The following is a 13,599-nucleotide window of genomic DNA, read 5'->3' as shown; positions in this document are numbered from 1 at the left end:
CTCCGCCCTCCCACTCTCTGCTCCGCCCTCCCACTCTCTGCTCCGCCCTCCCACTCTGCTCCGCCCTCCCACTCTCTTCATTCACTGGATGCTATGACACACCACACCGCCAAAAAAAGCATGGAAATGAACAGCACTCAAGCTCTGCCCCCCACTTCACCCTCTTTTGAACATTCAATTAAACCCCACCCCAAACACCACTCTCTCCTGATAGAAGCACAGCCCAAACCTTGTTGAGAAGTCTGTGTGTTTGGACTCAGGTCCTCAGTGTACAATTTTGCTTGATATAAATTCTTTCCTGTACACCCTTATGCCTGCACTTTGAACTCACGTGTGGAGAGAGCCTGGAATAAGCCTCACTCAGGCCACTGCCCTACAGCACATCTCCTCTGTAACTATGGGAGCTCACTGCCCTGGAAGGGGGAGAACCAGCCAGAGGCGTGCCCCATCTGTTTTAGAGAGGACCGTTGCTCCACTCACTAGGCCCAGCAGGCTGTATGCCCATTCAAGAGGAGCCTTGGCCTATGATGGGGACAAAACCTGCACTGCACTAGAGAACACTGTGCCAGGAAGCACTTGCAGCTGCTGGCAGATGTGGGTACTCACTATCAAGTGTGCCTGTAGGCTCCTGGAGGGTAGGTGGCTCCCAGGGAAGTAGGTCTCTGTTTCTGCGCACGAGCTGACGAGGAGCTGGGGACAGCCAGCAGGGGTGTGTGGGGTAGGGGAGCTGAGGCAGCGAGGCGGGGCAGGGTGGCAGGGGGAACTTGTCCAGAAATGGCTGAAGAGCTTCCGGATTCTGAGAATAGGAAATCTGCAATAGAGCCTTGGCAGGGCCTAGTGGCTGGGAAACTGCAGCCATCCTGTGTGGTTACAGGCTCACTTCTGCTCCAGCTTTGTGGTAAGTGTCCTACCCAGAGAGAGGCAATACACCCTGAACACTGGGCCCAGCTTGGGCCCTCCATGGACCCCGAGTGCTGCACTTCATCAGCAGGCTGGTCACCCAGGGCCATAGGCAGCCTGTGGACACACTCTGGGGCCCATGGGATGGCCCTCAGCTGGACCAGGACATGGTGAGCTTGTCCCCTCCTGCTGTGTGACTCAGAGCTGGGAGAATTGGGAAATGTCAGGTCTCTAGGTCCTGAGCTGGAATGGAGACATGCTGGGCACCTGCCAGCCTGTGGTCAGGCCAGAGGGACGCAGGGGGAGGCAAAAACATGCATTACTTACTCTTTTCAATCATGAAAAACCTAAAGTTTAGCGGGTGTAGTCAGATTTTAACTGAATGACTATGCTACTAGGAAGTGGAGCTAATGAAGTCAACCTTGAGATCCCAGAACCCCTGCTTGTAACCAGTTCTCTATGATTCAGAAATGGTTTTTATTTTTCCCAACTGATTTCTAGATTGAATGCAAGACCCGAGAAACTGATAAGGTGATTCTAAAATGTGGGGGTGCAGGAACCTTGGTAAAGGATTTGTACTCCTGAATCATCAAACTTACCAGAAAGCCCGAGTCATCAATTACTGTCAACTGACTTTTGGTAAAGGTGCCACGGCAGTAAAATGGGAAAAGACTTTTTTTTCCTCAAAATGGCGCCAGGGCACCTGGGCCAAGCACAAGCAACGTGACAAATTCAGAGCCTTACGTCCTATCACAAACACGAGCAGCTGCAACTCCGAAAGATCAGAAAACAGGAGACCAACCTTTGTGCCCCAGGCTGGACACAGCCCTGGGCCATGACACCGTGCTGGTCTTTTGCTACCACGGCAAGCAGAAGCCATCGGTAGCACTTCATCAAAGTACAACTCCTGTGCTTTAGAAGTACCTTCAAGAAAATGGAGAGAGAAGCCACAAACCTGAAACAGATTTGCAAGTCCGGTATCTCATGGAGAACTTGGAGTATTTCAATGATGCACGGTGCTGGAGATGTACTAAACATCATTGACTTTGCCTAAAACCGGTAAAGCATTCCAAATTACATACTCAATAATGCTACCAAAAGCAAAAGCAGCCACATCCAAGTGCACAGGCAACAAGCCTTTAGGCCTTTTACTCTGGGCCGTCATTCGCGTCTCAGCTTCACCTTGTCCTTCTCTCTGCCCTGGACTCCATCATCCATGCCTTGGACATCACTGTCTGTGGTGCTGCCAACCCCATGGTCTTAGATCTCCTGCGCTTGGCCCTCCCAGCAGAGCCTGGACTTTCAGGCGAGTGGAGCCGCCATGACCTCCACCCAGCTCAGCACACCAGCATCGACTCACTACTGTACATGAATACTCAGGCTCTCGGGTCTACTTCATACCTTCAGCAACTTTGGCCAATTTCTACAAATGCCTGGTGATGTCTTAGCTACTGATTCAACCTGGTCATCCTTAACCCTCGGTGCCAACTTAGGAGCCTGTGCACAGGAAATGCCCAAGGTGCTCAGGGTAAATTTTGGCTTCTCATCTGCATGGTGACAAAGACGTGCTTGTGAGAACACCACGGTCATGCTGCCATCCCGCTGGCACATGCCATGTCCCTCCTCTTAATGCCTCTTCACCCACATACCCATCCAGATGTCCGTTTTCCATGCAGACCACAGGGCACTGACTGCCCATGAATGGTCCATGACTTTCCAGGGTCAGCTGCACCCCAGCTACTGCCAAGTGTGTGATTGGCTCCAGCTCCTGCACTTCACACAGGAACTATCCTACCCACGCACCCCACTCCTTCACCTCTCTCATGTCCTTGTTAATCTGCCTCCCATCTTACCCATCCATATATGCTTTCTGTCCCTCACTGCTGTCATGGACTGAACTGTTTCCTCATTTTTATATTGGAGCTCTAACCCCAACATACTGGGATGCTATGGTCAGGTGCTGGAGGCTTGGTCCACAGTGTGACGGTGCTGACTCGGTTCTTTAAGGGGCTAGTGGAAGGCAACTAGGTCATGAGAGCAGCATCTTAGGATTAATGCTGACCTGGCAGAGTGGACAAGCTCACACAATAGCAGCCTCTTATTAAAGGCGGGGGATGGCCCCTCCCAGTCCCTTGGGTCCTTGCTCACACAACGCCCCTGCAGAACAGAGCTTGTCACTTTCCTGTTTATCCAGCATGGTGTAACTCAGACAGGAGGTCCTCGCCAGGGCACCAGTCGTCAGACTTGTGAGCCCTACAATCCTGTTCCCAAGTGCCCCAGTGTCAGGCAGTTCATCACAGCAACACAGGAGGGGCTGTCTGGGCATTTGGAGACAGGACTATTTGCAGTGGTCACTAAGGATAGAGTGGTGAGGAACGGGTGCCAGGGAAAGGAGCCCAGATTAGAGGCCAAGGTCAGGTTTGGTGAGGAGGTGCCATCTGTGAGCCAAGGGAAGGCCTTGGGAGAAACCAGATACCAGGATCACTTCCGGATCCTGGGCTTCAGCGTCCAGCACGGTGGATGCCTGTGGCACTGGTGGTGGCGGGACTTGGTAGAGCATGCCATCACCGTGGCTCATCTGTGACACGCCTTGCCATGCTTAGCTCCTTCCCCTAACACTCTGTGGCTGAGGTTTTCCTCTTGAGACAAAGCAATCCTTTGGTCACGGTTGCCTGGCTGGCCTTGTCCCAGTTGGCAGGCTCTTGAACAGAGGATGTACCCCCTCAGTCACACGGCTCGATGCTGCTGGCACCCAGGGTCTGGTATGAAGTCTGACAGCTGCAGGATTCTTGCCTTTGTGGTCACTGTGCGGGTCACATCTGAAACCTTAGGACAAGTCATCCCAGAAACAACAAGGATGCCCACCCCCAGCCTTTCTTCTGTTCTACTCAGGATCTGAAAAGATGGGCAGGTGAGAAGTTAGCTGCATTTTAGGTGTGAGCCTGTCTGCCGTGGAGGCCAACATGAGGGCAGCTCGCAGGAGACGCTTAATGTCCGTCACCCAGAGGCAGGTGGCTCACCGTAACCTAGCAACTGAGACAGAGGAAGCAAGACTTGCCAGAGCGGCCACCGCCGACAGATGCTGACGACAGCACTGAAGGGGACGTGAGGGGAGCCACTGAGGGCGAGGAGTCTTGCAAGCCCTTTAAACACACAGATTGTCTTTTGGAATTAAGCTGTATGGCAATACAAGACTAATAGCCTTGCTTTTTGTTGTCCTTTACAGGAACCCATTAGCATTCTTAAAAAGATAGGGCAGAAGAAGTTGGGGCTTCCCACACCCCATTCTTGCCCTCCTCACTCCTGGCAGTGCCAGGCCTGTAGCAAGCAGGTAGATCCCTAATAGTGGCCTTTGCATTCCAACAGTGAAAGCAGGGAGTGGGATCAAGAAGTTATTTCCTTTGCTTCTCTTGCGAAGTCAGTCCTGGGGCACCGGAGAGAGGTGACAATTTTGTGCAGAGATGCTGAGACACCTGTTCCAGCCTGTCTCCCTCTGTCCAGCCTGAAGTGTGGCCCTGTCCCGGCATCTCCCGAGTGGACTCAGAACCTCGTGTCCCGGCATCTCCCGAGTGGACTCAGAACCTCGTGTCCCGGCCTGTTCCCTGCACTGTGTGCTTTTTCATTGTTATAATTGTTCCACTTTACATATGGATTCACATGGCCACAGTTTTGCGTTTCTCATGTCGATGGCGCACTGAGAAGCAGGCAGGTGACTGAGTTTACTCCGCATTCTCACAGCGCTGGTCTCTGGGAGCTGGGGTCCGAGAGGTCGATCGGAAGCCGGTGCCGTCTCCACAGCGTTGTCAGTCGGCTCTGGCCAGCACCAGACACCATGAAGGTAGAAGGGCTTGCGCAGCACTGAGCTGCTTTCCTGCAGGTGTGGAGGCCCAAACGCCCAGCACCATCCTGCAAGAGCCGGTTTCTGGGGAGGGCTCTTGTGGTCAGCCGTCTTCTCCACTGTGTCCTCACAGAGGAGGTGGGAGGAGGGAGGGAGCCTCTTGGCAGGACCCTAACCCGATCAGCTGCAGAGCCCATCCAAGCAACCCCTTGCCATTTTCAGTGACCCTCTCTGTGCGCGCCCTCACTGGAGTGCAGGCTCCCACATCCTGCAGGGGACACCATGCAGTCCGCAATACCTCTCCAGCTGTACTTCACTCACTTCACTGACAGGGCTCAGGCGGAAAGGCTGGGGCTCATTGTCACACAAGACACACATAGTTGGCCTGGGGTTGCAGAAAGACCAAGAGGATTCAGCAGAAGGCAGGAAGAGCTTACAGACAGGGGGACGCCCGGGTCCTGCAGCTCCTCAGGAAGGGCTTACAGGGACGGGGCCCACATGCTGCGGCAGCTCCTGGGAGGGACCTTCCACGTGTAAAAACAATCTTGTCACAGCTCCGCCCCCACTGCCCCAATCCCTGGCACAGCACTCTGCTGTCAGTGAGCCCCGAGCCGGAGCGCAGGTCCTGACTGACAACATGGAGGGACGTGAGGCACGCTAGCACCACTAGGTCACGGAAGAAGGACGTGGAGTCACTGACGGAGTGACCTGACAGGGAAGAGGTGCTTGAGAACTCAGCCTTGCAGCCAGTGGGGCAGAGCAGAGCAGGCGTGGCGTAGCGAGTGCTCCAGAGGTGGTCCGGGCCAGGATCACAGCAGCGCAGACACGGTCACACTCAGGCGGACTCGGGGGGCTGCCCGGGAGTGCATCGGTGAGGCCAGGTTCCAGCTGGAGTAGCTGGACAAACGGTCCATCTGGAGAGGCTCTGGGTCCTTCAACTGGAAACGGAAACGCTGTGACGCCGCTTGAAGCAAGCAAGGAGCACACTGTCCCGGGGAACCTCAAGTCTGGGGCGGCAGCTTCTTCGAGAACTGATCAACTGTCCAATGCTGTCACCCAAGGTTCCAGGTTCTCTTCCTTCCTTTCCTTTCTGTGTCATCAGTACAATCTTTCATCCGAGGCGTCTGCTTCATCCCTGGCCACGTTCTGAGCGCAGGGAAAGTGGGAAAGGAGAGGAGACTAAGCCGGCACACCTCCACGGCCGCCGGCTTGCGGAGCAGCTTCCCCGGAGTCCTGCCAACGGTCTCCACTCACACCTTACTGGATACAGAGAAGTCCAACGGCCACAGCAGGCAGGTGCATAGGGCCTGGGCCAACTCTGTGGGATGTCTGAATTAGTGAAACAAAATCATGTGCCAGGCAGCCAGGGGGATGAACTGTGTGCCTCGCAGCTTGGGCTGAAACGTAACGTGGGTAGGCTTCAGTACACTGGCTGTTAACTCACCCTGTGAAGCATGTGGGTCTTACGAAGGGGAACGGGGCCTGAGCAGGACTGCCGGCCTCCCGGCAGGCTGGGTCAATGTAGAGGCTGGGCTGCAGACAGGCCACAGATGGACCGCCTGCTACAGGTCAGAGCGTGACCTGTAGCTGTACTCTCAGATCTGGCTGCCGTGAGAGATGCAACAATAACCACCTTGTGGATGAGAGGTCGCTGCGGCCACAGGCACGTTCAGCCGGGCTTTGTCAGCAGAGCTGCCAGGACCCACGGCTGTGTTTTACCTATGGCTGCTTTCTTGCCGAGTGGGACAGACGTAGCGAGAGAGGCCACATGGTCTGGAGAGCCTGCGATATTCAGTGACTGCTCCCTTTCAGGAAGTCTGCAGACCCCTGGGAAGGATCAGCTGCTTCATGAAGCAGCCAAGTGCCACAGGTAGGCTCCATGTGAGTCCACGTGCCGGAGGCCAGTGTGGCCTGTGTGACAGCAACAGACGGGAAGTGGGCTTGGTCCCCACAGCTGTGTCAGATGCTGCGAGGGAGGGTTCCTCTGCCCCACCCTGCTCACACGGACTTCCAGCTTGCTCTCACTGCTTGGGGGCCTGCTTGCTGGCATGGTTGGGAGGAGTTTTGAAGGAAAACTGTATGAAAAGCACTTGCCTTGGCTGGGGTTTCTGACTCCACATCAGAATTTCCCAATCTGATATCGCAGCAACTGCAAGCCTGTTCCTGAAGACCTCAGGGCTGCGTGTCGCGTCACTGCCCCTGTGCATGGGGTGAGGGCAGAGGGAAGGCGCAAAGCTAAAGGCCAGGGCGGGGTACTGAGCTGCTCCCCGGTGCTCTTGAGCGCCCCCCTGAGCACCGGAGGGGAAGTGCAAGTGCCGACTGCTCTGCATCAACACTTTCTCACACGTTCAGGGCGGGCGAGGTCTGTGATTCAATACTTGCGGGACATGTGGGCTTGGATACACAAAACCCTCTTCCTATGAACGTGTAAGACCTTTTAAATGCCAGGGTCACAGCAAATCACCAGGGAACACGCTAAGCTTGTCTGGTTATTGGAAAAGTACCATTCTTTTTCATATAGCAGTTTTTGGTGACTGCCGACTTAAACAGTCCCCTGCTTGAGTGTGAGGCTGTAGAACAGATGAGTTACCAGGGTTTCTTCAGTTTTCAACAATTATTTTATTTATGTGAAATGCAGAGTTACAGAGTCGTAGAGGGACAGACATATTTTCCATGCAATGATTTACTCCCTCAAAATGTCTGCAGTGCTGGGGCTGGGCCAGAGCAAAGCCAGGACCCAGGAGACACCCCAGGACTCCCGGGTAGGCGGCAGCGGCCCAAGCGCTCGGTTCATCTTCTGACACTCTCAGGAGCATCAGCAGGGAGCTGGACTGGAGGTGGATCAGCCAGGCCCCGAACTGGCACTCCTAAGGGATGCTGGTGTCACAGTCTGAGGCTTAACAGGCTTCTGCAACAATGCTGGCCCCCAGCGGGATTCTGATGTCTCCATCCGAGGCCACACTGAGGCTTTCACAAACATACTTCCTGCCCTGGGGCGAGGAGGACACTGCCACGCAGGGGAGGCGCCAGGCGACTTGAGTCAGCAGGTGTCATGCTCTGCCCCTCACCGGCTATGCTGCCTCACAAAGTTCCAGGAGTTGCCAGTGCCTGGGAGCCTGGGGGACCTGGCCCACAAAGGCCACTGCCTCAAGGGCACCTGGATGCGCACAAGTTCACCGTGTGACAGTGGACTCCAGACGCAATGTCGCCATGGGAAACAGATCGCAGACAAAGTTAAGAAAAAGGATGCGTAAGGTTTATTTCAGCTGACTTTACTGTAACAGAGTTTTTATAAAATAATTTTATAAGAGTCCATCAAGATATTATATAGAAAATACACATTAGTTAATATATATATACAAGTAATAAAAATAGAATACATCTTGGCAATTACTTAGAACCTGCCACCACCATGTACAGTGTACTGATGCTTAATATTTATGGGAATTTAGATATACCAGATTAAAAAAAAAACCTGTTGTTTTGGGTATTTTAAGACACTGTTTTCGTTGCAGAAATATAAAATGTATCTGGAATATGAAAGCCACAGAGCTAACTGGTTAGAAGCTTCAGAGACTCAGAGAACGTCACTGGTTCTTGCAGTCACTGTGAGTGGTTTCGCTGATTCCACAAAATCACCAAAGATCACATCCTCATTTTGGACATCCCATCGTGGTGGTGAGCACCACGAAAATGAGGCCTGCTAGTAGCCGTCCTGGATTCCCGAAGCAAGCGGTCCTTCTTTTCCTTAAGCTGAAATGTCTTATCAAGCATGAACACGTCTTCGGAATGTATTGCCTGAGGCTTGATCAGAACACAGAACAATCAGCTCTAATGTTCCAAAGATGGTCAGGTGCTCACAAGCCCTGACCTTGGTTGGTTTCTTCTGTTCCACTTGGAGGAAGCTAGCGTGAGACGTCACTCATGTGTCCTGTGGGGTGCTCAGAGGAATCTGAGGGAAGTTACTGCTTCAGTGAAATAAATAAAGACAAGCAGAAAGGGCTTTTCCAGACCTTACTAGAGGATTCTCATGGTGGGACCGTGAGAGACCCGGGTGGTCCCCGGAAGGCACACCCAACAGATGATAGCACCATTTTCCAGTTGCCAAGATTAGACCTGTGCAAGAGTCCTCTGGAAGGGCCTTGGCCGCCGGGGTTAACGTGCGCTAGGCTTGTGGGGTTGCTCAGTATGGGTAGGCAGACACAGCTATGTAGACAATGAATGTGGTCTGGTATTCCAGGGTCCCGTTGGCGCTGTGGGAGAGGGCACGCACCCTCATGCGGTAGGTCTCTGGCTCTCGCAGGGGCCGGGTCGTGTACACCACCCCCTTTAGGTTTTCCTCTCTTAAGGCAAAAGGAACGGCCTGCTCCTCATCTACCATGAGGAATGTTGTCCTGGGGTGCAGCACGCCCTGCTGCGTGTAGGCCACCAGCCGGATCAGATCTTGATGGGCAGCTATTCCAAAGGGGAGGGAGACAAGCTTGTACTGTAAGGCATAAGGACTCAAGGCGCACTCCAGGTCATTGGGCGGGCAGCTCTTGAGGCAGAACCTAAGGACGGCAAAGAGGACATGCTCACGGTCACCTGGCTCACAGCAGGGGCCTGGCGCAGGTGGCTGGAATGGGCAGTGGGCAGCCTAACTGCGAGGGCCAAGGGGCACGGCCATGTTCCGGGGCTCCGGCCCAAAACAGACATGGCTGGCTAAGCTGTGACGGGTCAGAGCTGGGAGCCAGTGAGACCAGCACGGACACAAGAGCCCGCATTGTGAGCAAGGGTCTGCAGTGAACACAGGGCATCTGCCCCATCAATGGGAGAGGGCATGTCTCAGGGTGGGACACAGCTGTCTTCAGTCCTTAGCACCTATCCCAGCACTGCCGGAAACAGGACACATCTGGTTTGTTTTCCTAAAAATGACGACAGGTCGATTCAGTCTCTTTGAGGGGGCGGGGCTTCCATTTGTAATCGTCTTCCACATTATTTTGAATAAAAACTGTATCTCCTTTTTCCAGAGCCCACACTGACTGTGCTTTGAATCATCCTGGCCTCTGAATTATTTGCCAGAAATTATGAATAAGGAGGCAGCATGTGCAGAGCACCATTTGATGAAGATACAGTCTTCAGTCACGGCACTTTCTGATGTTTTATTGTTCTCTAGCTTTGACTTTCTTCTTCCCTCTGCCCCCCACTCCCATCAGACCAGCTCATGAAGGGTTCTGGGCAGCCTACCCCGGACCCCGGTACAGTAACATGGCAGGCACTGTGGAGGGGAGGACCAAGTGTGGGCGCCCCCGAGGAACTGGTTTTGGGAAACACCTCCTTGCTAACACGGCCCACCTGAGAAGCCCTTCATCAGGACCTGGACCGAGTACAGCCAGAGGGCCAATTTCAGACCACACGGAAACACAGAAAGGCCATCGATGGCAGACACCACTTAGGGCTTGCTCACACTCCCACTCACACAGGGCCCAGCATCCCAAGGACAGAAAAGCCCTGTCTTAGAGGGCACTGGGCACCCAGAGCTGAGGCCACCCATGTGTAAGCTGGAAAATCGCTATGAAAGGCAGGCTCTGTCACCGTAAGAAGCTGCCTCCCGAGGTCGGGTGCTGGCCACTGCAGAGGAGTGCAAGCCGGGGAGGCCGGGGGTCCCTACGGGAGGACTGGGCGCCTCATGAGCACCTTTTGTGCACACTCACTGGAGGAAGCACACACTGCAGCCCCGCGGCCCCACCCCTGACCACACACAGGGTTCTGAGGTCAAGGTCAGAGGAAGGGGTCACAAGCACAGGGGACTCACCCTGAAACAGGATCCCGCTGGTAGCCGGGGGGACAGGGCGTGTCGATGCACTGGTGGCTTCCTCTGGTGTTGAAGCACATGCGGTTGGGCCCACAGCGCATGCTCTGCTCCTGACACTCATCCACATCTGGAACACAAAGCATGAGCAACGAGGCTGGGACATCAGGCTCTGGGGAACCTTCATCCCGGCCTTGACCTTGGTCTTCAGCCATGGCCGGGAGGAGGGACTTTGAGGCTATCCTTCACTGACATTATGTCAGGACATCAAAAATCCAAGATGTGGACAACAAAATGCCATGTGAAACCACTGCGCAGTCTCGCAGCTGTAGGCTGCTTCCATGTAGAATCGTAGCATTTGTGCTGCTTGGGCTGCACTTACGCTAAAATTGTGATGTTTTATGACCTGCTAAATACCTTGGAATGTTGCTGTAGACGAAAGAGGAAGGAAGACACCCCAGCAAACAGTGTCTTAAACATGTGTAGTCAGTGGCCAGCTTTGTTTCTGATTTAGTTTTACTCTCTGTATCTAAACTTGAGCATTTTATATTTGGTTGCAGATATAATCTACGGAAGCCATGGACAATGTAACTGTTTGCTTTATGGCTAGTCGCAGCCTGCCCCCAATAATGAAGTGCTAGAATGACATGCACTAAATCTCGGGTTCAACTTCCGAGTCTCTCATGTGCCGACGGTGAGGCGAGGCGTTTTCTCTCACCAGTTTCATATCAGGACCAGCTGTCCTGCTGGAGGAACACGGCGTAATGCGAGCTTTATTTCTGTGAATCTGCTGTCGCCGTGACCCCACCTCTAATTCCGGGTATCTGAAGGGTTTCACCTCTGACAACTGAGGGTGTCTGGGGGGAAGCGGCCAAGTAAAGGAATTCCATTAGCTCTCTCTTGGGCAAAGCTTCTCCTGCATACCCATCATCCCAATTTCATTTTATGCCTGATTTTCACAGTGAACCCACACAGGAACACGGATGCTGGTGGGCTGCAGAGGCCAGGACAATGGCTGCCCGGAGTCAGGACAGGAGACACAGCTGCATGCCTGTTGCAGGTGTCACCTACTGGCTGAACATGAATCTGAGGCACAAAGGGCTGTGGGGACGCACACTTGCTCTACAGCGCTTTCCTGGCACTGAGCTGCTGGCTCGTGGCCCTGCCTTGGCTTTTGGCCTAGCACAGTCCACCCGTGATTGAGAAATCTCTTCTCACTGTTCCTACAAGAGCCAGAAAGATAACACAAAACAATAGTTGTTGTCTTCTATTAATGAACAATGTGGTGATGTTAGGGCTTTATCAAGTATTCTAGGAATAAACTTATGATAGAAGTGAAAGTATAGGTACTTTATGATAGAAACATGGCCATAAGAATCCCATATGTGGTGAAAACTTTCATATTATTAATTTTAGAACAGTTACACGCATTTAACAAGTATTCTTTCATACTACAAAAAAAATAATAGAAAGTCTCAGAAAAGAGAAGTAGATTCCTGATGGACAATTTGGGGCGGGAGTGGTCGTGCGTGCGTGCGTCAAGGCGGCGGGTGTGACGCTGACACCCCAGACTGCCGCGCCGATTTGAGTTCACTGAGCGCTCTGCTCCCAGCCTAGCTCCCTGCTCTGCTTGGGGAGCCCTGGCCGAGCCCTGGCTGTGGCAGCCATCGAGGGATTAAACCGGTGCATGTACCTCAAAAAAGAATTATTTCAAAGGAAATGTCAGTGTGATGTCATAAACGTTTAAAATTAGCTTAATGCTGCACAGAATTGGCCAGAGCATCTTTGGATCTCTCCCCACTGCTTTTCAGCTCGTCTTGATCAGTCACTTTGCCGTTTGCAGCCTGGTTCCTTCCACTTCTGACGACAGTTGCTGTCTCTTCAATGTCAAACTCACTTTAATTTTCTATTACTGATATTTCTATCACCAATGCAAAAAGTTTTATAGATTCATACTTCAATAAAAAACAGCCTTTAGTTCCTCATAAATGCCTCATTTTCTCAAGCTACAAAAGACCCAAACTATTCTGTAGACTTCTTAAAAAGGCGTAATTATTTTCTCTTTTTTAAAACCACAGAAAAATGCAACCTCTTCTGAACTGCAAACATTTCAAGTGACACCTGTTTCTGATTTGTTTCCATCATTTTCCACTCTATGAAGCAAAACACCAGCAAAAAGTGCTTGGGACTCAGTGACAATGGTAATTAAAAGGCAAACCGGCACAATTTAGAAAGATCAAAAATCCCTCTAAAAAGAACATAAAATGACCCTTTCTCATCTGGCTGTGGGGTTGGGCAGCTTGGTTGGTGACCTCAACTGTTTCCGTACCTACTGCTTCCTTCCGTGGAGTCTATTGCTCCTACATGGGACTGAACTTGGTGCTCTTTTGGGAAGGTTCCTGAGTCACGGAAGGGGACAAAGTCCCGATGCCTGCTCTACCCACTACCCCAGGGCAAGGCTCTGGGTGCTCGCAGCATCCAGGGAAAGAGTAAGGGCTCTTTCGGGGACATAAGATCTGGGGTGAAGTCTTACCACTGCTCCTGGCTCAGAGTTAGTTTTATTATCTGCACAATGGCTCAGAAAACTACTGCCTTGGCATAGATACACTGCTGAGGAACGAATAATAACTGTTTTGGAAATAACACTGGTATGTAAATATGTCACGTGGGTACTTCAGATCTTAGTAACATGGTCCACGTGGATAGGCTGTTAACCAAACCTTGGTGAATGACAGCTGGGAGCAAAGACTACCGCCGAGTTCCAGTCCCTTTGCAAGCCTGTGGCTCCACTGGGCTCTTGGAGACTGACGGGCTGGAGAGCAGGCTGGGGGTGGGATGGGGCTCACGGTCACGGGCAAAGCCTCTTGGTGACGCCTCCTGCAGCCACGTGTTTCACAGGCTGCATCCTAGCGCGGCTTTGTCAGCTCCACTGAGAGGCCAAAGTCAGGGTAAATTAGTTCCGCTTTAGAGATCTTACTTGCTGTACTGCATGAAAGGATATAGTTAACACAGGATAGAGACCAGGAACTTACTGAGACCTACACGACACTCTCAGATGTCTGTCTACAAA

General features: G+C 52.6%; 1 protein-coding gene across 1 annotated transcript in view; it reads right to left on the bottom strand.

Annotated features, from left to right (window-relative positions):
- Positions 1–8,658: 8,658 nt before the first annotated feature.
- HMCN1 (hemicentin 1) overlaps positions 8,659–13,599 on the bottom strand; it is a 366,339-nt gene continuing 361,398 nt past the window's right edge. The window contains exons 106-107 of the mRNA XM_036495278.2: positions 10,533–10,659; positions 8,659–9,288 (exon numbers count right to left, since the gene is read on the bottom strand). Of these exons, the coding sequence (XP_036351171.2) occupies positions 8,922–9,288; positions 10,533–10,659 (494 nt within the window). The 3' untranslated portion in view covers positions 8,659–8,921. The remainder of the gene's footprint in view (positions 9,289–10,532; positions 10,660–13,599) is intronic.

Source organism: Ochotona princeps, chromosome 10 (assembly GCF_030435755.1).
Source record: "Ochotona princeps isolate mOchPri1 chromosome 10, mOchPri1.hap1, whole genome shotgun sequence".
Classification (NCBI taxonomy): Eukaryota; Metazoa; Chordata; class Mammalia; order Lagomorpha; family Ochotonidae; genus Ochotona; species Ochotona princeps.
Note: the sequence above shows the minus strand (reverse complement) of the source record. Positions and strands in the feature narration are given on the sequence as shown.